The 23915-nt window shown below is 33.1% G+C and overlaps 1 protein-coding gene across 1 annotated transcript; it reads left to right on the top strand.

Annotated features, from left to right (window-relative positions):
- The first annotated feature begins 5516 nt into the window (after positions 1-5516).
- Positions 5517-21503, top strand: LOC132758079 (G-protein coupled receptor GRL101-like). Its single transcript, XM_060749592.1, has 15 exons — positions 5517-5625; positions 5959-6056; positions 8487-8573; positions 10436-10560; positions 10846-10970; positions 11767-11910; positions 13992-14111; positions 14407-14558; positions 14913-15285; positions 15750-16779; positions 17176-17705; positions 18050-18177; positions 18500-18548; positions 19124-19359; positions 21068-21503. The coding sequence occupies exons 1-15, from the start codon at positions 5517-5519 to the stop codon at positions 21179-21181; spliced, it is 3420 nt and encodes a 1139-aa protein (XP_060605575.1). The 3' UTR covers positions 21182-21503.
- Positions 21504-23915: the final 2412 nt, after the last annotated feature.

The raw sequence follows: 23915 nt of genomic DNA, 5'->3' as shown, positions 1-23915 counted from the left end.
CCTTCACATTTTTCATAACAATTCCTTTTACTTCCCTGCATACAAACTGCACTATTGTTGGTCTGGTTCTACCCGGTAGATATCGACCCAGTCTGTGAGCGATACTGATATCATTCATTGTGAGGTTGATTTTCAGCTGATTATTCAATTCAGTAACTATCAGTTCAGCTGTCATGCCCGATGCCTGTTTGGGATCGTCGTCTTTGAGGCCATATAAACGAATATTGTTCATTCTACTGTATTGTTCTGCGTCGTTTTGCACCCATTCATTGTAGTTAATTTCTTTGTTAAGTATATCTCTCGTTGTTTGGTTATTTTCTTTCAAGGCTTGCATTTCTGAATTTTGATTGACTTTTTTTTCTTTAAGTTTATAGCACAGTCAGTTGCATTTTCTAGTAAATGATTTATTTCTTTTGTTTTTCCCTTTAATTCATTGTGTTATTTATCATTTTGTACTGCCAACTCATGAACTTCTCCCTCTAGAACCCCAACTCTTTGCTCCACACTTTCAAGAATAGCCTTTTTCATTTCATTCACCGTCTCTTTAATGGGATTTTTAATCCAAGATTGATCTGATTTTCCCAGGACATCATTTTGTTTTGTATTTATTTCTTTTTAAGTTTTTTCCATTTTCTCAATTTTCTGATATGGCGGGGTTTGGGGATTTTTTTCCAAGAAATCAGTCATTGTTTTTTTGTGTTTTGGGATCAGAGTCTTTATGTTGCTGCATTTGCTTTTCAGCCTTTTTCTTTTTCCTTTTTTGTTTATTAAGCAAGTGCACTGGCACTAGTGTCTAATTCGCTAGTCGTTGAAGAGTATGCCCTTTTCTTTTGATCACTCATCGTAGTACTATGTATACTATGTACAGTGGCTTATTTATTGTCCCGCTTTACAGGATTTACCGGTAATTGGCCGCGCCACTGGAGCATGACGGATCTTTGATCATATGTTCACCAAACAATTTGAATTTTCCAATACTATCACCCCAACCCCTTCTGAATAGGTGAAGCGAAAAGTTTTTGACTACTACAAGCACATTTAACAATTTCAATTTAAAAATGTTTTTACCAAAATAGTGTCCGAAAAATGGACCAATATACCCGTTATTACTTTAATCGATCATCCTCTCTATATGGTCCTATTTCACAAATTTTCTCTCTATCTCATTTTTGTGTTTACACTTTTTTCAAACCGGAAGTTCAAAAATTGACCTTCTATTTAGGATTGTTCAGATATGTAGATGCCGAGGGAATGTCATTTGAACAATGGACGGATGGACACCCACTTACTTACACTGCTTGGTAGGCTTAACTTTCTGTTGGTGTAATTATTAAATGCATCAATAATTTTACACGTTATCACAACACACTGATTATTATTTATTCAAGCAACTTTTGATTACTTTACGATATTAAAAATTGAAGCATTTTTATCGATTTGTAGGGCATCAAGTTAGAATTAATTGGTCAATGAAAATTGACTTTCGCGAACACATACTTAAAAATATTAAGATACATATTGAATTTGTTTATCATTTGAATATTAAAATACACAAGTGTTATTCCCATTAAAGTTGACAACGTTCTCGCTTGTGACATAAACTTTGAATAAAAAAGTTATCCCATTTCTTACACATCTTATATATGAATAGAGAATCTATTTACAGGGAAAAGTATCAGCCGGAGGATATTGTTAGCAAAACATGTACAATTATGGTATGTAATACGTATACTAGTATGAGAACTCCGTGTGTCTGGAGAACTGTGTCATGTGACCACAAGACCAGTTATGTCGTCTGTGAACGCCAACATTTTAATGATTCTGTTTCACATGGTAAGTATTCATTTAAGATAAAAAAAATCGAAAAAACTTCAAAAGGCGATACATTATTTCTTTGAATGAAAACAACACGAGAATCAATAAGTTAATGAGGGCTTGTAATTATTTTTTTAAGTTACTCATACAATATGATACATAGATCTACATGTATATACGGAAACACTATGTTAATGTCATTATGCTTAAACTACAATGTATTCATCAATTTGCAACATGTAATGGACCCCAATGTTCTGTTTAAGAGAACAAAAAATATAACAATAGTACGTACGACATAGGGTAAATAGAGAACATGATCCGATATCATAAATATTTATATAACAGATAATAACATTTTCTAGAACAAACTATTATTATTCATTAATGTTCGTTCTAGGTCACCAAAAACTTAATCAATATTTATTTTTTCAAACAACTTCTTTATAAGAATTCTCAAATGATACATTTCTATTGCTTTTATCAATACATTTTTTGTATTTGAAAAATTGATGCAGATTGGAATACTCTATTGTAGACTTATCCACTTTAGAATGCACATGTACAATTATTTAACAAAAGTATGTGATCTCCACAAAGTTTAATACCTGTAGAGACTTTGTTTAAGTTTAACTGACATGAAAGTATTTATTGTTTGCCTTGCATGTGTGTCACCAAAATACAACCGTCATTGAATCAACAATTTTGGAATGCACTCGAGGGAAAATAGGTTTTAAAAAAAGAAGAAAAAAAAAGTTCAAAAAAACAACAACAACAAAACATTTCACATAAACTTTGTAATTTTATAATCTACATATTGTTCTCTGTTCAATGCTGCAGGCATGTTTTTATTACAACATATTATACCTACTATATACATGTAGATGTGTATCAAGATAGTCTCTCAAATTTCTAGAATTAGGACAAATTGAAGTTGATATTACTGAGCCAGGACAGAACATGAATGGCTTTTTGGAAGTAATGACGTCATGCTCGTGCGATACTTCACAAATATATATGACGTGGTATTACAGTAAAGTGAGTGTGTAAAATTGATTTTAATAAAATGAATAAACATAAATAAATGTGATTAATAAATGGAGAAAATTTTGTGAAAATTAAATTGTCCAAGGCATTATTGTTATTTAATTTTGAAGTAAAATGACATAATATTGATTAGGCATTAAATGTTCCTACACTTATAAGCATATGAAATTACATATTATACAAACATACATAGAACAATTATATAGTTGACAAACAATTACATTGTAAAAAAGTATTTTGTAAAAATAGCTTCTAAAAAATTCAAAAATTTTCAAATTAATAAGTAAAATAGGGAATTTAAATTTTAAAATTTTCACCCTAAAAAAATTTCTTTCCCTTTTTAAAAATTTTTGACAGTTTGAAATGTATTTCAAATGAAATGCATTGTATTTAATTAATGGTATTTTAAACAGTCTTCATAAGATAATTCACAAGCGTTATAAATGTTTGCGTTGTAAGTGTCCGAGTTTCTCGCCAATCATTATACATATTCAATAGTTTAAGTGTTTTGATTTTTTTATTATGCAATTTGAATTTATTTTTCATTTTTTTATTATGTATAAACAAACTTTAAATATTTTAGGAATACTTGTTTAGGCCTGAATACCAAAACATAAAACTACACGGGTTTGTAAAATATATTTACAGGGAAATCGTAAAATCCTGTTAAGAGAGAACGAACAACCTGGTTTTTATATGAACAATTCTCAATGCACTAGCCATTGTCTAAACAACACATCTGCCACCGGATTTTACTATAAACGACCGGATGACGGACTTAATGTTTCAATAACGGTGGATGTCATGTACCGAAATTCTCAATATCCAATCAAAACTGTGACGTTCTCAAATATATATTATTTATTTGGTAATATCCGATTAAAAAGATTCTTTTTAACGTTTTAAATTGAATTGTATGTTTATCATTCGTCATTTTTTTTTACTTTTTCACAATTTTATCAATGAAAACAAAACATAACGGAATGTTAAATAAAACAATGAAACGTTATGTTCTTCGAAAGTAAAGTAATGTTGGAATGGTAGACCTTCCTGTATGCAAACATGGTCTCAAATCGTATCAAACGCCATCATCTAGTAGAAATTTCCTCATTTTCACCACATTCTAAATCTTTATTAATTTCTTGGTAGTTGTAGAACAACAATCCCAGTCAGAGAGTTATACTCTTGTCATCTTTTTTTTAGTTTTGGGAAAATGGGGGAGTTTGTTGGTATCGTTGTTGGCCGGGTGGTTAAGGGGGGTAAAATGAAAATTTTCTAAAACGGCCCCCTGGTTTGAAACGGGATTGTAAAAAGTTATTAATTTCCATGAGGGAATGTAATGATCCTTGCTCTTAAATTTTAGGTTTTTTAAATAGAGAACAAATTTTCAAGAAAAAAAGGTAAAATCGCTTTTAAAACTAAAATTGCCCAGTGGGGTTTCGGGGTCAAAAAAAATTGAAAAATAACAATTTCTAATAAATCAAAAGGAAAATGTTTTGCGAGAAATGGGAATTTAAATGGTATTTTGAAAGACGAAAATTAAATGCGTTTTTCGGGAAAATTTGCAAATGGTTATTGTTCATAACCAACAAGAAATCGACATTATACATTACAGCAGTTAAAAACATAGGCTTTTAGGATTTCCATTGTGCTGTATTGGATTACACTTATACATTCTTCTTATGTGTGTATTTTGTAGGTGAATGTGGACAGAATATGTACAAGTGTAATGATGGACGCTGTATTCATCTTTCACAATTGTGTGACTACATCAAAGACTGCGTGGATACTTCGGATGAATATTGTGGTAACCTTTATGTTGTCTTGCATTTCGTATGCATCTACAAATGTAGTGATAATAGAAATAATTCACATTTAACTGATTAAAAATATATGTATCTTAATTAGCATATGTTAAACTTTTTTTTCTTAAGAGTTGTTTGGTCGAAATTTGATCGTAATGACCGTTTTTCCAAAGCTGTTCAACTACTGGAGCATTCTAAAATGTTGAAGTTATGTATTTGTACATTGTATTTCAGATTATCCTTTATGCGATGGCGAGACTTCCTTCCAGTGTGAAAGTGGACCTTGTATACCTTTATATAAAAGATGTAATGCTTATAGAGACTGTTCTGATGGAAGTGACAAATTTTTTCCTGTGGTATTTTACAAGGGTCCAAATACTATAGAAAATTCCTTTAAAGGTGAAATAAGTTTTAAACCTTTTAAAATTTTGTATTTGGGGGGGGTTTTTTTTTGTTTTTCGAAAAAAACATTTTTTTTAAACCAATTTTTTCTGAACCATTATGAACCTTTTTTCTTAAAATTCCCCTCATTTTAACATTTCCCTTTTTAAATTTAAAAATTTTATTTAACTTAATTATTTTACAACATTTAAACTTTAATTAAAAATTGTACGTTTTAAAATTAGGGTGGGAACAATTCCCTTTTACAATCTTCCCCCAAAAATTTACAGAAATTTCATTTTTTTAACTCAACTATTTTTTAGAAATTTTTTTATTCCCAAATTTTTTTATTCCAAAATTTTATCAGAAATAGAAAACACAAAAACGGCGTTTAATTTGGTCGGGGAAAAAAACCGGGGGCATATCTAAAATGGTTTTTTGCTTGTTGGGTTGGAAAATTTAAAAGGAATGACTGCCCGGGAAAGGGTTCTGACAAGAAATTGTAATACTTTTACATATAAGACATGTGATGACGTGTGGTCTAGTGGAAAAACTAAATCCGGAGTATATATTATGGGTAAAAATCCTTGACAGGAAAATAAATTTATAAAAAAAAAAACTTCCAAAACTGAAACTCTTAAGCGAGAATGCATTTGTTGATTACAATAGGCAACCAAGTGATTCGTGTCCAGAAGATATATAAACGATGTATTATCTAATCCCTTGTCACAAATTGTCAACTCGAAACTTGTCGTTAAAAACAACAAAAGAACAATTTATCAAGCTGGTTGCAGGTAGTTCTTCACAAAGTTTGTAAATGGGGTTTCTATAAGTGGCAAATTATTTATATGTGATTTTGCTATGCATCATCTCTTTATCTTTGTACTTATTTGGTGATCATCATTTTTAGACGGTACAGGTGTGATGTGTGAATTCAAGAAAGGTGCTACAATCATGACAGTTTTACATCCCGATTGGGAATGCAGGGAAAGAATATATTTTGATTTTGTATGTATTTCACTTTTTTCTTAGTATTATAAGACGCCCCTATAATAATAATCTTTTTATTATTTTTTCGGGCCCCAACATTAAGGTTGACCCAATTTATTCTTCCCGTCCAAATAATCAGTATGAGTCGGGTAATCAACCGTACTGACCTTACAAAATCTCTTTTGCATATACATATATATACTACTCAATTGTTGGTAAGCAAGTTGATTTTTATATTATCACAAGTATAAAACAGATTTCTTTCCAATTTTGAAAATTCTGATTCAGCAATGTTTTAAGATAGTCTCCTGACATGAATCCGTGTTGTCTAATCCGTTACAATCGTTTAGGTAGCATGGCAAGCATGCATCCCATTATTTTCATGTTTTTGATGGAGTGTACAATCACATGTCTTTTGTTATACGGCGACATTCTCGGCTTTTTGTCATTCAGTGGCCTACATTTCTTACATCTGTCACTTCGATATGGCGAATGTTAACGGCATTTGAGAGAAGCAGAGTTATGGAGGGATGCAGGGATGGTGCACCAGGGGGCCACCTTCCGCCAGATTGATGCACGCTTGGTGTACACTACACCGTAATTATCAGAGCCTGGGAGAGATAGCGACTACATGGTACCCGCCAGGAGGCATGCTGGAGGTCGGCAAAGGGTCACAACACCAGCTCAGGATCAATTTTGGTCGTTCAGGCACGTCGTACAAGGTTTATGACAGCAACTTCACTTACAATATACCTTGCAAATGCTGCGGGGATCCGTGTGTCCACGCAGACGGTACGTAGAAGGCTGCATTATGGTAATTTTTAGTCGAGAAGATCTTGCAGACGTATCCCCTTGACGCATTGACAACGCCGTTTGGAATGGACCATGGAGCATACACAGTGGACCATGCAACACTGGAGACACGTTATGTTCACTGATGAGTCCAGGTTCTGCCTTGACTTCACATGCGTTCTAGAGTTTGGAGAAGACGAGGTGAACGGTTTCATGCTGCAAAAATTACTGAGCATGACCGCTACGTAAGTGGGTCAGATATGGTGTGGGGTAGCATCAGCTGGGATGGACCTAGTTGTGCTCAATAGAGGCACACTGACATGTCAGCGATACATAGACGACATCATAGATAGCCAGCTTAGGTTGTATGCTGGAGCAGTCGGCAATCAGTTCATTCTAATGGACGATAATGCTCGCCCCCATAGGGCCAGGCTTGTCCAGGACTACCTAGAGAGGGAGTCTTTTGAGCGCATGGACTGGCCAGCTTGCTCATCTGACTTAAATCCAATAGAATACATGTGGAATGAGCTGGATGTTAGAATTTCAGCTCGTCAGCCTCAACCAAGAACAATCCAGAAGCTTGGAGCCATGTTGGTCCAACAATGGGCAGCAATACTCATTAGAATGACCAGAAACCTAATAGGGAGTATGAGAAGGCGCTTCCAAGCTGTCATTGATAGTCACGGGTCACACACACGGTATTAAGTCTAAGCTGTTAAAGTGGCATTATGCTCATATTTTCATAGTCAAGTTGAGCTGAATTGACTTTATATTTCAACAGATTAACTGACAAAATGGTGTTTGACCAATAGTTGATATTGGAAAATGCTTTGAATAAAATTATAAATCTGCCTAAAATTTAAAAAGACTGCCCCACTCTTTTTATAAACTGAGGTTTACATGTAAATTCTAAGAGATATTTACAGAAATTTCGTTGGGATCTCTGCGTTATTTATTGTTTATGTGAACTTAATTATTAAATGAAAAGGGATTATAGCAAAATGAAAACTTATTTTGATATTCACCCGTTCACTCATTATATACCCTTGGATGGGCATAATGTCAAAAAATCCAATTTCACAAATTTTGAAAACACGCTTCAGGTTTTGAAATCTTCAAAGAAGGGGATCATCCTCTTCTCTAGCACAAAATCAGTGTTACTCATTTATAGGGTTACATTCGTCCTTCAGCTGAATTGATAAAACAGTAAATCAACATTTAAAATCTTTCGCACGCGTTAATAAAAGTATCCCAAATAATATTCACACTCAAACATAGGATGTTTAGCAAAAGTTGAGTAGTATAGAAGGCTTAAATATACATACTCATACTTTTCAAGAATTTATGATTTCAAAATAGCAAGTTGTGGTAATACCCTAATCGATGGTCCCTTTTTATTGTATTAAAGAAAGGTTGAAAAAAGATAGATGATTAGGATAATCTTAGATTACAGTTTCACATTGTTCGAGTTGAAAATAAACTTTTTTTTGATTATTGTTTTCTATTTCAATTAAAAATATATAAGTACCTGAAAATGCTTCTATGTACGTAACCGGTTCCTCAAATATGTAATATAGGTTAAGGGTCGAACTAAAATAAAAATGTTTTAACCAAATATGTTATATAATGAACGTCTACGTCTTCTTTATCTTCTAGCTGGGTGGAGACAGGAGTGGTATACTGATACATCCAAGAACACTTGTATACAATGCCGGCAATGCTGGGTATACATGTAAGCAAAAGGTATATCTTCATACTTTACTTAAACCAATTGTAATATTTTTGTGAGAAAGATTCCATGGGAGCATTGATTTCAGTATTTTCAAACACATTGCAAACTGTTTAAAATAGAAAAAACAAAATCCGTAAAGAAGTTCTAATCTGCAAAATTGTTGCAGACTGGGTTTTACAGAACCTGGTCATGGACGGTACTGAAAAATGCAACGTACCTTTACGCCCCCCAGCACCGCCTTAATCAGATTTCAGAAATAAAAGATTACATGGTTAAATTTTGGATTTAGAAACATTCGAAGATATGTTAAACCTGTACCGGCGGCTTGGAAAATGTTACACTGTATTTTAATAAAACAGAATCTGTTGGTTTCATTACTCTTCATTCTTATAAAGTCAAAAGGGCCATGATAACTTTGAGGCGCTCACTTGATATACATTGCCAAGGAAGTTCACAATTCTTCAATGCAGAATCAGGTCTTATTAGGATGTCATGTTTGATCCAAGCTACAAAATTTTCATTTTGATTTAGGAAATAATTGCATACAAAATATCAACCTCTTGGAATTGTTAATTCACATAAGAAGACTGTATAAAATATACAGAATCAAGATTTATCTAATTTTTGTAATTGCCCTCTAAGTAATGGTGTATGCCTATTTTGGTAGTAATCTACAAATACGTATGCCAAAAATACAGGCTCTGGTAATTTGAGTCGCTACGAACAGGCTTTTTTGGACATTTTACTGGTAGTGGCCGATGTAAACTTAATTACCCAAGGTCAGGGCAATTTTTACCCTAGGAACAGAATAAATGAACTTCGGCTATGCTACATACCGAATTACTAAGCAAGAAGATGTTTTCCTCGTGCAAGACTATAAACTATTTTCCCCAGGGGCAGGACCAAGCATGAGTCTTTACTTTTGCCATATATCTTAGCACTAGGCATTACAGTTTATGAGAAGAAGTTTTTAAGACATTTTAACTATACAAGTGTAACCTATGTGACCCCCAGGTTGGGGCAATATGCATAGGCCTTTTAGGCAATGCTTCATGCCTCATATCTAAAACCTCAATATTGCAAACTGAAATGTAGTTTTCTATGCCCCTCGTTTTTATTTCTTTGATTTACCCCCACCCTCCCCCGGTCATCTGTCCCCTTCTCCTGTGCCCTTTGACTTTGTGGGCTTATTATTCAATCCTTTATTTGTTTTCTTTGTATTCCTTATGAGTTAAAAATGATTTCCTATTTTTCAATCATTTATTTGTTTTCTTTGAATTCCTTATCAGTTACAAATTATTTATCATTTTAGTGATTAACCTGTCCGTGCTCTGTCTTGTGCCATATCCTGTTTTTGTTTTGGGGTCCGCCTGGGCTCCTTGCCACTGGTTCTTGTTGCTGGGTCGTAGGGGGGGATGCGTTCATTGAACGCCGCCTTTCCTTGTTGATCTTGATTGTCATATTGTAAATTTTAAAGCTTAATTGTAGCTCCTGTGACCTTCTTATGCACCAGAACAGAACCATTTATTAAACATCTGTAGAGGGCAACCCTGGTGTATTTCCTGTCAAATTTGGTCACATCCACTGAGTGGTATAGGATGGTGTTTGGCATCGTTTAAGAAATTGTGGATCACGACGGAAAACGGACAAACTGTCATCACAAAGCTCACTCTGAACAGCACTTTGTATTCAGGCGGGTTAAAAACATATGAATCGAGCAACCTCATTCTTTACTTTATAATTTGTACAAGCTACAAAAATAATACAAATCTATTCGTTAACAAAAATTCATTAAATTATACATGTACAGAAAGGCCTTATTAAAGAAATAATAACCTTATGTTTACAAACATTGGAATCATTTATGTTTCAGGTATCTAGGGTTTATAAAAGATTTGAGAGAGTGGCCCGAGAGGCAGATGGAGTTTATAATTCAACTTCGGATACAGTAACAATTGAAGTAGACTATAAATATGATGACAATCATCATGTAAACAGGTAAGATAAAAAGCACCATGTCAAAGTTTGTAACTCAATATCGTAACTCTTTCCACTTGGTAATGAGATAGATTTGTTAAACATAAACTTACCTTGAATCGAAGACCTTTGTAGTCTTGTATGAAACATCCTTGCCGTTGACAATATTTCATCACAACTGACAAAATAAGTACCTGCCACATCACCTGCAGCAGCAACAACAACAACAAAAATATATAATTGAAAAGTTGTTATAGTCATTTACTCGTTTTGATGATGTTAGAATATCTGTATATCTACTTCCAGTTTTAATTATATCATGTGGCAACCAGACTTCATCTTTGGAGTCGAAAATATGACAGTTTTATCATGGACAAAAATGGATTTTGCTAAATATACGTATGACTTTGGAAAGATTAGTTGTGTAAAAGGTAAGTAAATGCATGTATAATATCTGCGTAGACACACAACTTGAATAGTTATTGAAACTTAATCCGGTGCTTATTGAAATAGATACTAATTAAAATGTAGATAAAATTTATATTGCATTTTACAAAGTTCAATTACATAGATTTTGTTTAAACACTAATAAATCATCAATGTATCATTATAATGGTATAAGGGCTGATGTGTGTTATAAGTTTATGAGAAAAGGTATCATAAAAGTACTGCTGAGTTTTATTTGTTTCTTACCTAGCTGTAGAAGCGTTCGGTGAAACAGCAAGTGGCGTCATACCAAAAAATAAGAACAGTTTACAGTAAAATAAGAATTATTTGTTGCATTGACATGCTTAAACAGTAACATTATCATCTCCCTTAAGCTTTGCTTTACGCTAGGTTTGTACATTAACATAATTATGAAACGTCAGGTTAAAAATAAACATACTCAGGAAAAGACCTTTATAAGCATTTTATGCTTTTGGATCTGTTCATTTTTCCAGAATTATTTTGTCTTAATTCATTACTGTGTGCAAATCTTGTGTGTGCAAAATGTTTGAAACAAAATAATTTTAAATTAAAAATATACATACACGTGCCATATTTTACGTAAGTGCTAAAACTGCACAGGATAGTGTAATGACGATACAACACGGAGAGATATATAAATACATGTAGATGGTCTCCCATTAGTTTTTGGTTAGAAAATAGTTGTGTCCTGACTGAACGTTGTTTGATGGACAACCCTCAAAGCTTGTAATGAAATGGATTTGTGTTTTGTATATGTAGAAACAATGAGAGAACCAACAAATCAGTTGTCCTGTGGTGAAGGAAATGTTCAAGTCGCTCCAGTATCGAAGAAGTGCATTTATGAATTAGACGAAAAAGGAAAATCACTCGGATGCAAATCAGTGGAACACCTAACAGATTGCGGTATGTTTGTCAATGCCAATTTATTGTTCATTTTAATTCTTAACATTGATATATTAAAAGGCATTCTACAAGAAAAGATGAATCTTTCGATAGCTTTAAAACAAAGCAATTTTTACAGTTTAATTCGAATTAAGAAGGCAGGCAAGTATACTAGTATACGGTATTATAATTTTAATTTCAAATATAGATGCTTCGGAATAAATAATAGCTGTATAAGTACACCGTCGAATGGCTTACATGGTAGTTGTATCTGTTTTATAGATTATAGATTTTAAGTAATAACTTTATCTGTATAGTTTTTGTTATATATTTGTAACTTTAACTGTATATGATATTTAGAATTTTAGCTTTAAATTTGTAATTTTAGCTAGATACATTTAGCTGTGATTTAAACTTTATATCTATAATCTAAGCTATTAATCTGCAATCATTATTATTTTTAGCTCGACTTTTCTATGAAAAGGGGAGCTATCCTACTCGCCCCGGCGTCGGCGTCGGCGTTGGCGTCACACCTTGGTTAAGTTTTTCGTACCACCCCACTTTATTTCAGAAGTATTACAAGTATGGCTTTGAAACTTACCATACTTGTTCACCATCATAACCTCCATGTACAGACAAGAGTACATAACTCTGTCAAGGTTTTTGACAGAATTATGGCCCTTTTTTGACTTAGAAAGTGTATTGAGCTTGGTTAAGTTTTTTGTACCACCTCACTTTATTTCAAAACCATTGGAGGTATTGCTTTGAAACTGACCATACTTGTTTACCATCACGACCTTCATCAACAGACAAGAGGACATAACTCTGTCAAGGTTTTTGACAGAATTATGCCCCTTTTTGACTTAGAAAATACATTGAATATGGGTAAAATCCACTTATTGCCTTAACCCTTTGAGATATTGCTTTGAAACTTTTAATGCTATTTCACATCATTACCCCCATCTGTACGCAAGAGAAGGTAACTCTGTCAAGGATTTGTTTTAAAAATTAAGGCCTTTTATCGACTTAGAATCTTGGTTAAGTTTTTAGTACCAGTCCACTTTTTGACTGAACTGTTTGAGATATTAATTTGAAAGTTGGAATACTTGTTTACAATCATGATTCCCAAACATGTCCAGGAGAAGGTAATTCTGTCAAAGATTTTATTTGAATTATGGCCCTTAACTGTCAATGTTTTGTATTATAGGCAAGCACTGACAACATCTAAAAAAGCTTGATAAAATTTATCTATTACTTGTATTATAAGGTAACTATAATACTTTCACATACAAAGTCAAATCTATATATTATGCTGATTGTACAAAAATATACTGCTTCCTTGGCATAGATTTCTTGAAAAATTATGTTATTATGTCATTTACCAAGGTGTTCTGAGTGACGTAAAAATACCTTATTCTCTCAAAGTGGGTTTAATACTATTAAATTTATTTAAGGCTCAACTCAGTTTTTTTTTCTTTCTTACCAGCCCTCTTTTGACTTAAACATTTCAAACTTTGCTGCAGTGTTCAAGGGTATCACACAATTCAGTAAAATAATTCTTCACTAAATATCTTAATGCTCATGGCCATTGTTCACTTTAAAAATACAGAGATTCTTGTATTGCCTTTTACTGCAAAAACTTTTTTTATTGGCAAGCAATAAAAAAGTCGAGCGCGCTGTCTTACGGACAGCTCTTGTTATATCTTTGAGTTTAGCTTAAATGTGTAGTTTTAGCTATCTGCAATTTTAACTCTATATCTATAATTTTAGCTTTATATCTGTTATTTGATCTAGATCTGTAATTTTAGCTGCATATCTATAATTAAGCTATATATCTATAATTGTGACTATATATCTAAAATTTAAGCTTTAAATCTATATTTTAGCTATACTGCAGTATATCGGTAGGATTAGAAATATGTCTGATTTATTTTTATACTATCTATGTTCTTCAACTACTTATATACTTCTTATTTGATTGATATCTTTGTTATTTATGTCTCTCTTTTTGTCTCATTATACCATTTTAAGTACAGTATTATATATCTGAAATTTTAATTAATTATATAAATATAATTTCATTTATATCTTTTAATTTGCAGAAACGTTTGTATGTAATGATGGCTACTTCAAATGTCCCAAAAGTTTTTGCTTACCGGATAAGTTTGTATGTGATGGTATTAAACACTGCTCGGACAATGAAGATGAGCAGGACTGCCAGTGTTAGTGTGTTTTGCATCACATTAATTTTTAGTGATAGACACTTGATCTTAATCTTCAATTACTTAAAATATAGCGTGAAGTAAGATCACTTTTAGAAGAAGATAATGTGCTATTGAAATATATTGCATAAAATATAACCTTTTGTTACACGCATTTTTATTTCCATTTTCCAGAGATACTTTTGCAAGCTATTTATGTTATAAAAATAATAATTGTTTAAGTGACAACTGTTTTAATAATCTTAAGTTAGAAATAATATTTAATTGATTACTTCTATTCAATCTATCTGTACAGGGTGTTCGGCGCCAAAGGGTGATATGGTTTTTGCAGGAGTTCAACATGAAAAGGGTCTTGGTAGTGCTGAGTTACAGTCAGTGTTTCGACTTGCGTCTCTATTCCGCCCGGCTAGTTATGTTGTTGTGCTATTCGAGACAGTTCCTAAAACTGTAAGCCAAATAGTGTTATAGAAATCACTACTTTATTATGTTTTTTTCTTCTTTTTTAAATAGGAATAGTCTTGCTTAAATGTTTTTGTACATAAAAACCCTGAAATACAAAATTGGAATAAAATAAAATAAAGTAGTCCGTTATGCCATAGAAATGCGTTTATTTTTTCACAAAAGCTAAACAAATACTTTTTGGACAAATACCGGAACGATAGTGACTTTCTTTCGGTAAGAAACATTTAACATGCTTATTATTTCATTATAACACTCATTTTTGTCCTTTCTAAAGATAGAAATATTTATCTGAGTCTGTGTATACTGAGCTTTTAAAAGAATAGGTTTTGCTGGTTTCAGGTTTTGGACAAGAAGACCATCAACGCTCATATATATCATGATGTTTATACACAGACGGTGATTCCATGCAATTTAGTCACATCAGCTACTGAACAGTTGTGTTTAGAAAATTTATTTAGAATTGCCAACATCACACATCCATTCAAAGCTGTAATTTGGCTTCAGCCATTACTGACTCCTATACAAAAACTTCTTGACCAGAATCCATTCCCATCTTTATTTATCTCTTTTAATTTGTTGTGGATTGTTAAAATAGATCCTTCTGAACAATATCCTCTTAAAATTGTTCACGATCAAATAACTGAAGTTAAAGTACAGAGCTTCAAAATGCTTAGAACGATTGGAACAGGGATCTTTCAAGAATTCTGTAAAGGTAAAAATAATGTTCATTATTCGTTCTGTTTAGATGTTTAGAACTTATAATATGTAACAAGCAGGATGTTCAGAATGCCAAAATCAAAAAATGATTCGAGAGCATATAAACTATGGTGTCATTATGATATTATATCTCTCAAGATTTGATCGTAAAGCAAGTTCTTTACAACCAATTTCAATCTTCTTGAGCTTGCTTTGTGGATTTGCCAGAATTTTCGTCAAATAATTTAACAAGGTCGTGACACTTGTAATATATATCCGGATTACGATTGTAAGACAGACATCTTAAATACTAGGCACCCATTCTCTTTAGCAAGAAGAATTTCTGTCTTGAAAAACTGTGAAGTCATAAAAGCATGAATACAATTGTTGTCGCAGTGAACTGAAAACAGACTGTGATTATTTGACATTTAAAGTTTTTTTGCTAATGGATAATAAAATAATGTATTCAAATTATTTTAGGATCGCCACTTAAAGCATGTGCAAATGGTTATCGATGCATTTACACTCGCATCTGTATTCCTTTATCACATGTTTGTGATGAGAAGATCGACTGTCCTCATAAGGACGACGAACATATGTGCGGATTTAAATGTCCGCCAAAGTGTACATGTGAGGGAACCTCTGTTAAATGTACGAACGCATCTTATAACGTCATAAAAAACTTATCGTATACAACACGTAAAGTAGATACAAGCCATTCTGTGTATAGATACCAGGTACTAGGGTACGAAAAGATTTTGCCTTTCTTGGCCATACTTGATATGTCAGATTGCAAAATTGAAGCGGTAGAAGATTTAGGGTGGTCTGTTAATATTCTGGAACTGGACATAAGTAAAAATCTCATTACAATAATAAAGAAAAATGTGTTTTCTCCTTTAAAACGATTGAAAAGGCTTAATTTAGGTGGCAATACTTATCTGACGATACTAGAGCCAAATAGTTTTAGTGGATTACAGCTGTTTGAATTAAAATTAAAACATACCAAAATAACTACACTAATAGCTCGAACATTTGCCGGACTTCAGGTGAAAACATTGGATATATCAAACAATCAGATTCAAACTATTGCCGGATACGCCTTTGAAAATCTGAAGGTAGAAAACCTTCTAATAAATGAAGTATCAATTGAAACATTTGATCGTAACATATTTTATGGAATAGAAGGTCTTGAGTTATTACAGACACCGGCTTACAGATTTTGTTGTGTTAGACCTTTTAATTTTCCAGAAGAGAAGTGTTACCCAGAAAAAGACGAATTTTCATCTTGTGCTGATCTTATTGAAAGTAGAACTCTTCAAATTCTACTGTGGGCAATGGGACTCCTCTCCATTGTTGGGAATATATTATCTTTAGTTTATCGTATTCGGTACGACAGTCAACGTCTTAAGCTCGGATATGGAATTTTTGTGACAAACTTGGCGGTAGCTGATTTTCTGATGGGTATATATCTGATGACAATTGCAGTGGCAGATATTATATTTAGAGACAGGTTTGGTTTGCTGGTTCATCGTAGATTGTTTTATTTAATTTCTTTTAGATCTTTTGACATTTTAACATTAACAATACCATTTACAGATCTTGTATTGCGACGTTTAGAAATTAATAACATTTCAATATTCTTTTAGTGTTAGGCATAACGTTTTGCAACAGACCCTTTTGATATGTTTCTATTTGCACAGTTATTTGACGTAATTTCAATTATTAAACAATTTTAAACCAAGCGTAACCAATTGAAAACCCATGAATGCCACACGTAATCACAATGATATTTGCAGTCAGAGTGACGTATTAATTTACTAACTGGTTAAGTCGGACAGAACCGCAGCTTTAATTATGTTTGTACATCATCACTTAAAGTTGAAATATTGAAAATCTTTTCATTCAGGTACATAGAATTGGACATATATTGGAGAAACAGTACGTGGTGCAAGATGGCAGGAGTGTTATCAACCATATCTTCAGAAATGAGTGTCATGATTATTTGCCTAATCACCATCGACAGAATGCTAGTCATAAAATATCCATTTGGAACACTTCGATTTAGACCATCTTCGGCTGCATTTGCAGTGTCGTGCTGTTGGATTGGATCTATATTCATTGCAGTGATACCTCTTTTAGGAATTGAATATTTCGGAAACTCGTTTTATGGAAGCTCAGCAGTTTGCCTTGCACTACCTTTAAGTCGAAGAAGAAGTGATGGGTGGCAATACTCGACCGCAGTTTTCATTGGTTTAAATTTCGTGTTGTTCATATTAATTGCTGTCGGTCAGCTATTAATATATGGCGAGATTAACAGGCAATCAGCTGTGAAGCGGAAGATGAACATTGCAAGAAGAAACGATTTGACAGTGGCGAGGAATCTTCTACTACTTGTTCTAACCGACTTCATGTGCTGGTTTCCTATTGGATGTATGGGTAATTATGTACATCTGTACTTCATACCATTACCTTAAAAACAAACATTGAACTTTACAAAAAAAATATTTTTGAAAAAAAATTAAATGTGGTATGATTAGTTTATCAAATACATAAAACGAAGAAAATGTTTAGAAGGAAGCAAGAAACAAACAAAAGAAGGGAGGAAAAAGGTTTGCTCTAATGCAAAGTTATTGTATGATAAATGTACTTATTACTATATGTAATTACCCTTACTTTTTCTTTAATTAATCTCTCAAACTATGATTTCATTATTATTAATATTATTAAACAATAGAAATGAACTAATACATGTAACATATCAAATTTTTTTATGATTGCAGGACTAATGGCTATTCGGGGTAATTATGTGCCGAGAGAAGTGTATGCATGGACAGCCATTCTTATTTTGCCAATAAATTCGGCGTTGAACCCATTCCTTTATACGTTTTCCACATTAATTACAAAAATGGTACAGAATTAATTTTTATTTTATTAGTTCTTTACAAAAATGACTTTGTTCTTGTCACCGTATTGCATATTTTTGCCCTGTTTTCACATCTTTAAAACTTTGAAACTTCAGAAGGCCGTGCGGAATTCTTAGTAGGTTAACTTATAAATAAATTTCTGTCATAGATATAAATATCTATATTCTAAACACGACAAGTAATGTCGTGATTTTGTTAATGTCTACAGATAACTAATATTTAGTTCTAGTTGTTTATTTAATCATAGAAATATCTTTGCACATCAAGCCCTAGGCAAATACAATTATACTTCTTATCCTTCTTTAGAAAGTCGTACCTGACACTGAAGAGCAGGCTAGGGGTAATCAAATAGAAGGTAACAGAAACATTTTTCTTTTGTAAATAACTTCATTCACTAAAATATGGATTAGTTACCTAAAACTTAACGCTATTTTATAAAATTATTATTTGATAGAGGACGAATTGATTTTCATTTACCACGTTATCTATACCTCCTTCATTAGAATGACTTAATTTTGCCAAGGTTGACTATGAGGATTGTATAAATGCGTTTGAAATTACATAAGGACGTGAGTACATGTATACATATGTTAACTTCGGCGAATTGTTATATGTATCATTTTATGGGGAACATATATATTTTAATGGTTCTTGATACTCCTGCAAAATTCAAAAAGTGCAATGAAAACAAAAATGTTGGCTACTTGTGTACAGAATGATTTAAAACGGCAATATTTTCCACATCTTCATTGCTGGTTTATTTTTATTTGATTAATACTCGTTACACGTGATTCATTTTTCAAAATAAAAGCAACGCTGATATTAAGTCAAGTGAACTTAAGTCTAGTTTTTTTTGTCTTCAAATCTTTATAATAAGTGAATAACTGTTGAATTCAAAATGATATGCATGACTTATCTATATGTTTCAAGAGGTTACCCAGACAGTGCTGGAGATAATATCGTACTTTAGTATGAAAGCTTACAGACAACACACTCGTGTTAGCAATCTTGGAAACTGTTTACAAGAGGAAGGAATGGAGAAGATTGACAGACTACGTTTAGTTTGTCATTTATCACGTTGTCTATTTCTCCTACATGATAATGACTTAATTTTGCCCGGGCTGACACTGGAGACCGTATTAGTTCGTTTGAAATTACATAAGAATGTGAGTACACGTATACATATTTAAACTTCAGGTAATTGTTATATGTATCAACTTTATAATAAAATGTCGTTAAGTTACAACAGTTTGACTGATATGTGCAGTGAAAATTATAGATAGAAATAATTGGAGAGGATTAAATGCAATTGTTACGAAACACGCACGCGCTTATAACATTGCACAATTTCTTTTTCCTGTGAACCCTCTGACTACCACACCATCCGTATAGCATTTGGCGATCCGACAACATGTTCCATTTCTGGTTGAGTGGTTGGTTTTTCATATTTGGCAGTATTTTGTACCGGTCAGCACTCGGACAAAGCTGGCCACCAGTGTCAGAAACATAAACATATATTTCATAGGGATGATATTATCAGTCATATTTTGTCTTTATATGATATCAACGAGCTCCGATACGTTTGGCTTTCTGAGTTCGCTTTTCTAAAATTACCCGTTGACATTGAGTCTATTAACGCATGAATGTACAAATAATATAAGCCATTGTTAACATTTGAGCATTACCACTAAATATATAAGATGTATATGCCCCCACAGAGTGGGAGCATATAGCGTTGCACTTGTCCGTCCGAGTGTCCGTACGTCTGTCTGTCCGCACTCACAGGAGAGTAATTATGTGGCTAGAGCGACAATAGGTAACTGTTCTTTCTCTTTGATGTCATTCATTCCGTAATGCTTTTATGTGGCTATTTTCTTTTGTGTGGCTAAAAAGAACAATAGAGAGAACAATAGAGTAGCCACATAATTACTGTCCTGTGAAAACGTCCGTCTGTCCGTACGTCCCGAAATCTTGTGAACGCAACTCCTCTTAAACCGGATGGCAGATTTTGCTTAAACTTCCAGGGATGAACAACCTTAATGTGTAGATGGTAGTAAAGGAAGGAATTTTTGCTGCGACCAAATTTAACAGAATTATGGCCCTTTGTTGATTTTTTCACTATATACTATGTAGAAATTTTGTGAACGCAACTCCTCTTAAACCGGATGGCAGATTTTATTTAAACTTCCAGGGATGAGCAACCTTAATGTGTAGATGGTAGTAAAGGAAGGAATTTTTGCTGCGACCAAATTTAAGAGAATTATGGCCCTTTGTTGATTTTTTCACTATATACTATGTAGAAATTTTGTGAACGCAACTCCTCTTAAACCGGATGGCAGATTTTGCTTAAACTTCCAGGGATGAACAACCTTAATGTGTAGATGGTAGTAAAGGAAGGAATTTTTGCTGCGACCAAATTTAACAGAATTATGGCCCTTTGTTGATTTTTTCACTATATACTATGTAGAAATTTTGTGAACGCAACTCCTCTTAAACCGGATGGCAGATTTTGCTTAAACTTCCAGGGATGAACAACCTTAATGTGTAGATGGTAGTAAAGGAAGGAATTTTTGCTGCGACCAAATTTAACAGAATTGTGGCCCTTTGTTTTTTTTTAGTTTTCAACTTGTGGCACATGTAGTCCAAAAAATATTTGACCTAGAGTCAAAAGATTGACAGAACAGTGGCGTGTGGGGGCATCCGTGTCCTATGGACACATTTCTAGTTTGTGATGTAAAATATTGACATGCATTCATACATTATATACCCAGAATAGATAAAACATTAGAATACATATTTTGCTTATGTTGGATTATAAACGACTGTGCTCGAATTAAAAATAACAATTTTAAATATCCCAGTTTTTATTTTCAGAAAATTTCCCGGATACAACTCGAACAGCCAATTGTGTGCAAAACCAAAATGAAACGTGCAGAAAATATGTATCAGCTCGCGACATTAATTACAAAACTTTTTCCGGAGTTGTAAATATCCACCCTAGAACAGCTTAAAACGAGTTCCCTGAGCAATGTGGTGTGGGTGCTCCTCTACAATTTTTTTTATAATTTTGTTGTTGTTGTAAAACTTTTTTGTTTATTGTCTTTGATTTATAAACCTTTTTTAACATATTAATTTAAACTGATTGCCAGTGTAAAGCTTATTTGAAATGTTTTTAAACCTTACATTCTAGTTTAACTTACTCGTGGTTCTTCTTTATGTGTATGTAGTTGTCTTGATTTAAATATATGAAAACAATTTGGTTGTGATTTATATTGTTAAATGTTGGTTCTTTTAAAGTTATAATTAATAGATTGATACTTACAATTATTTGTTGTACCTTAAGACAATCTAAAAAATATGCCTGTAGCATTGTTTCTCTTTACTTTAATGCAAGCAATTATTAATCACTTCATTCCTTATTAGATGAGGATTGTCTGTGCATACTTTATTTATCTTGTCTTATTTGTATTATGTGTCTTCGACATAAGCGAGCGCTTAAGTTGAACATAAACGTAAGTCTATGTGTCTTCGACAAAATCAAGCGCTTAAGTTGTACATCAACGTAAGTCTATGTGTCTTCGACAAAATCAAGCGCTTAAGTTGTACATCAACGTAAGTCTATGTGTCTTCGACAAAATCAAGCGCTTAAGTTGTACATCAACGTAAGTCTATGTGTCTTCGACAAAATCAAGCGCTTAAGTTGTACATCAACGTAAGTCTATGTGTCTTCGACAAAATCAAGCGCTTTTGTTGTACATCAACGTAAGTCTATGTGTCTTCAAGATAATCATCATACTTGTTCTGCGTTTCCTCAACAAAATCATAGCGACTTAATGGTGCCATGGCCGGCGCTCAATCTCAAAAACATTCTTTCATGCTGAACCTGGTCACTTTCAAGTTATATTAGCCACCAAGACGATCAATAAGTTCAGCATGAAAATCATAATTAAATACAGGTATGTAGAATATAATATACAATACACTTTTAAGTAAACTCAATGTAGCATGCAAAAATTATTCCCTTGAAATAGATATATTTTATGTCTTAAATTGGTATGACTTTGTTCAAAGAAATTAGCAACCGAACCTTACTTAAACAAAACCCAGTGCGTGTATCATTTACTTAAAAAAATACTTTTTCAAGAAAAAAAGAAAAAAGATCAACAGTGCAAGGCGACGTCCATGGATCACATAATCGCTCAAAGAAATCTACATATTGAGGAGCCGCGTAAAGTCGTGAAGAAATATAGCGTACCACAAAGACAAGATATGGCAGTATGAATCAAAATGGAACATACAGTTATATCTGGAAAATATGTAAATGAACAATTATTGATTTCTTGGAGCGATTATGTGATCCATGGACGTCTTCTTGCCCTGTTAATCTTTGTTCTTTTTTCTCTCTTGAAAATAAGCACATCAATATAAAACGCAACAATGAATGTAGTATTAACGTACAAAGATGATTTATTACAATGGTTTATCAAAACTGTTTGTCTCAAGAACATGAAATATATTTTCATAAAACAAACTGAAGATAATGTATATATAGCATTTTATTATAAGCCCTTAGCCTGTTGGCGTCGACTGAAATAAGCCAAGATCAGCCGGCAGTGGTAGCCTGATAATGGTTTGCACTGCCCGCTATTCAGTCAGTATATATTTTGAAAAATTCCCATAAAATGATGGATGGTTTTCTGCTTTTATTTAAGGAAACATACATATCGGCAATTTTGTGGTTTTTTTTTAGACGGGATGTCATAACTGTGCTGTTTTATCCGGTTCGCCCGTTGTGTGTTATTTTTATGACATGAAATTGGAAATTGAAAAAGAGAGAGAAATGGTTCCGAAAGAAGCCTTTGTATTTCCAAAAGCTTGATTTGCAGAGAGTTCCCTATTTGTCAGCAAGACGCCGGTCAGAGCTCATGTGAGGAAACTGAGTAACGCAGGAAACATAGGAAACGGTCTGCTTCCCAGGAAAGAAGTTTGACTTAGAGAAGTCGTCTTCCAAAGAAAGAAGCAACTTATAGTGAGGTCCGCTTCCCACGAAAAACACATCTGTGGATGTTTTTAAATTCAAAATTTCACCATTTTAGTGTTTAAATGTTGAATTCTGCTAAAGCCGGTGCTATGGGGCGTGGACGGTAACTTGCACTTTCCAGTACCGTCCATGAACAGGCTCAATCAAACCGAGCCTGCAACATTTTCAATTTTGTCGTGTTTGGCTTTCTTCAGGGATTCTGTATTTCTCTATTTTAGAAAAGTCCGCTTCTAGGGAAGGAAGTAAGTCTCATAAAGACTTGCTTTCCAGAAAGACTGCACATCTATGAGAACCTATGTGAGAACAATAAATATCTTTGAAACATATCGCTTGAAGCCTATAGGTTCAATATTGTATAGAAAACATTCAAACACAAAACACGTAGTATTCTTAAAACAACAAGCTCAAAACAATTGAACATTCTTAATAATGGCAAGCATTATAAGCCTATCATGGCATAAACAATTCAAAGAATTGTAAAAAAAAACCTTATAGAACGCCATATGATCAGACGAAATTGAAAGTGTTGCGGGCTCGGTATTATAAGGCTGTTAATTGACAGTATAGTGGTAAATGCAAGCTATCGTTCACTCCCTAGCACCGGCTAAAACAGAATTCAACATTTAAACATTAAATGGCTAGATTTTGAATTAAGAACACAATCGTAAATGTGTGCATATG

Source organism: Ruditapes philippinarum, unplaced genomic scaffold (assembly GCF_026571515.1).
Source record: "Ruditapes philippinarum isolate M1 unplaced genomic scaffold, ASM2657151v2 ctg1077_1_1_1_1, whole genome shotgun sequence".
In the NCBI taxonomy this organism is placed as follows: Eukaryota; Metazoa; Mollusca; class Bivalvia; order Venerida; family Veneridae; genus Ruditapes; species Ruditapes philippinarum.
The sequence above is the reverse complement of the archived record's forward strand: the minus strand, read 5'-3'. Positions and strand labels throughout refer to the sequence as shown.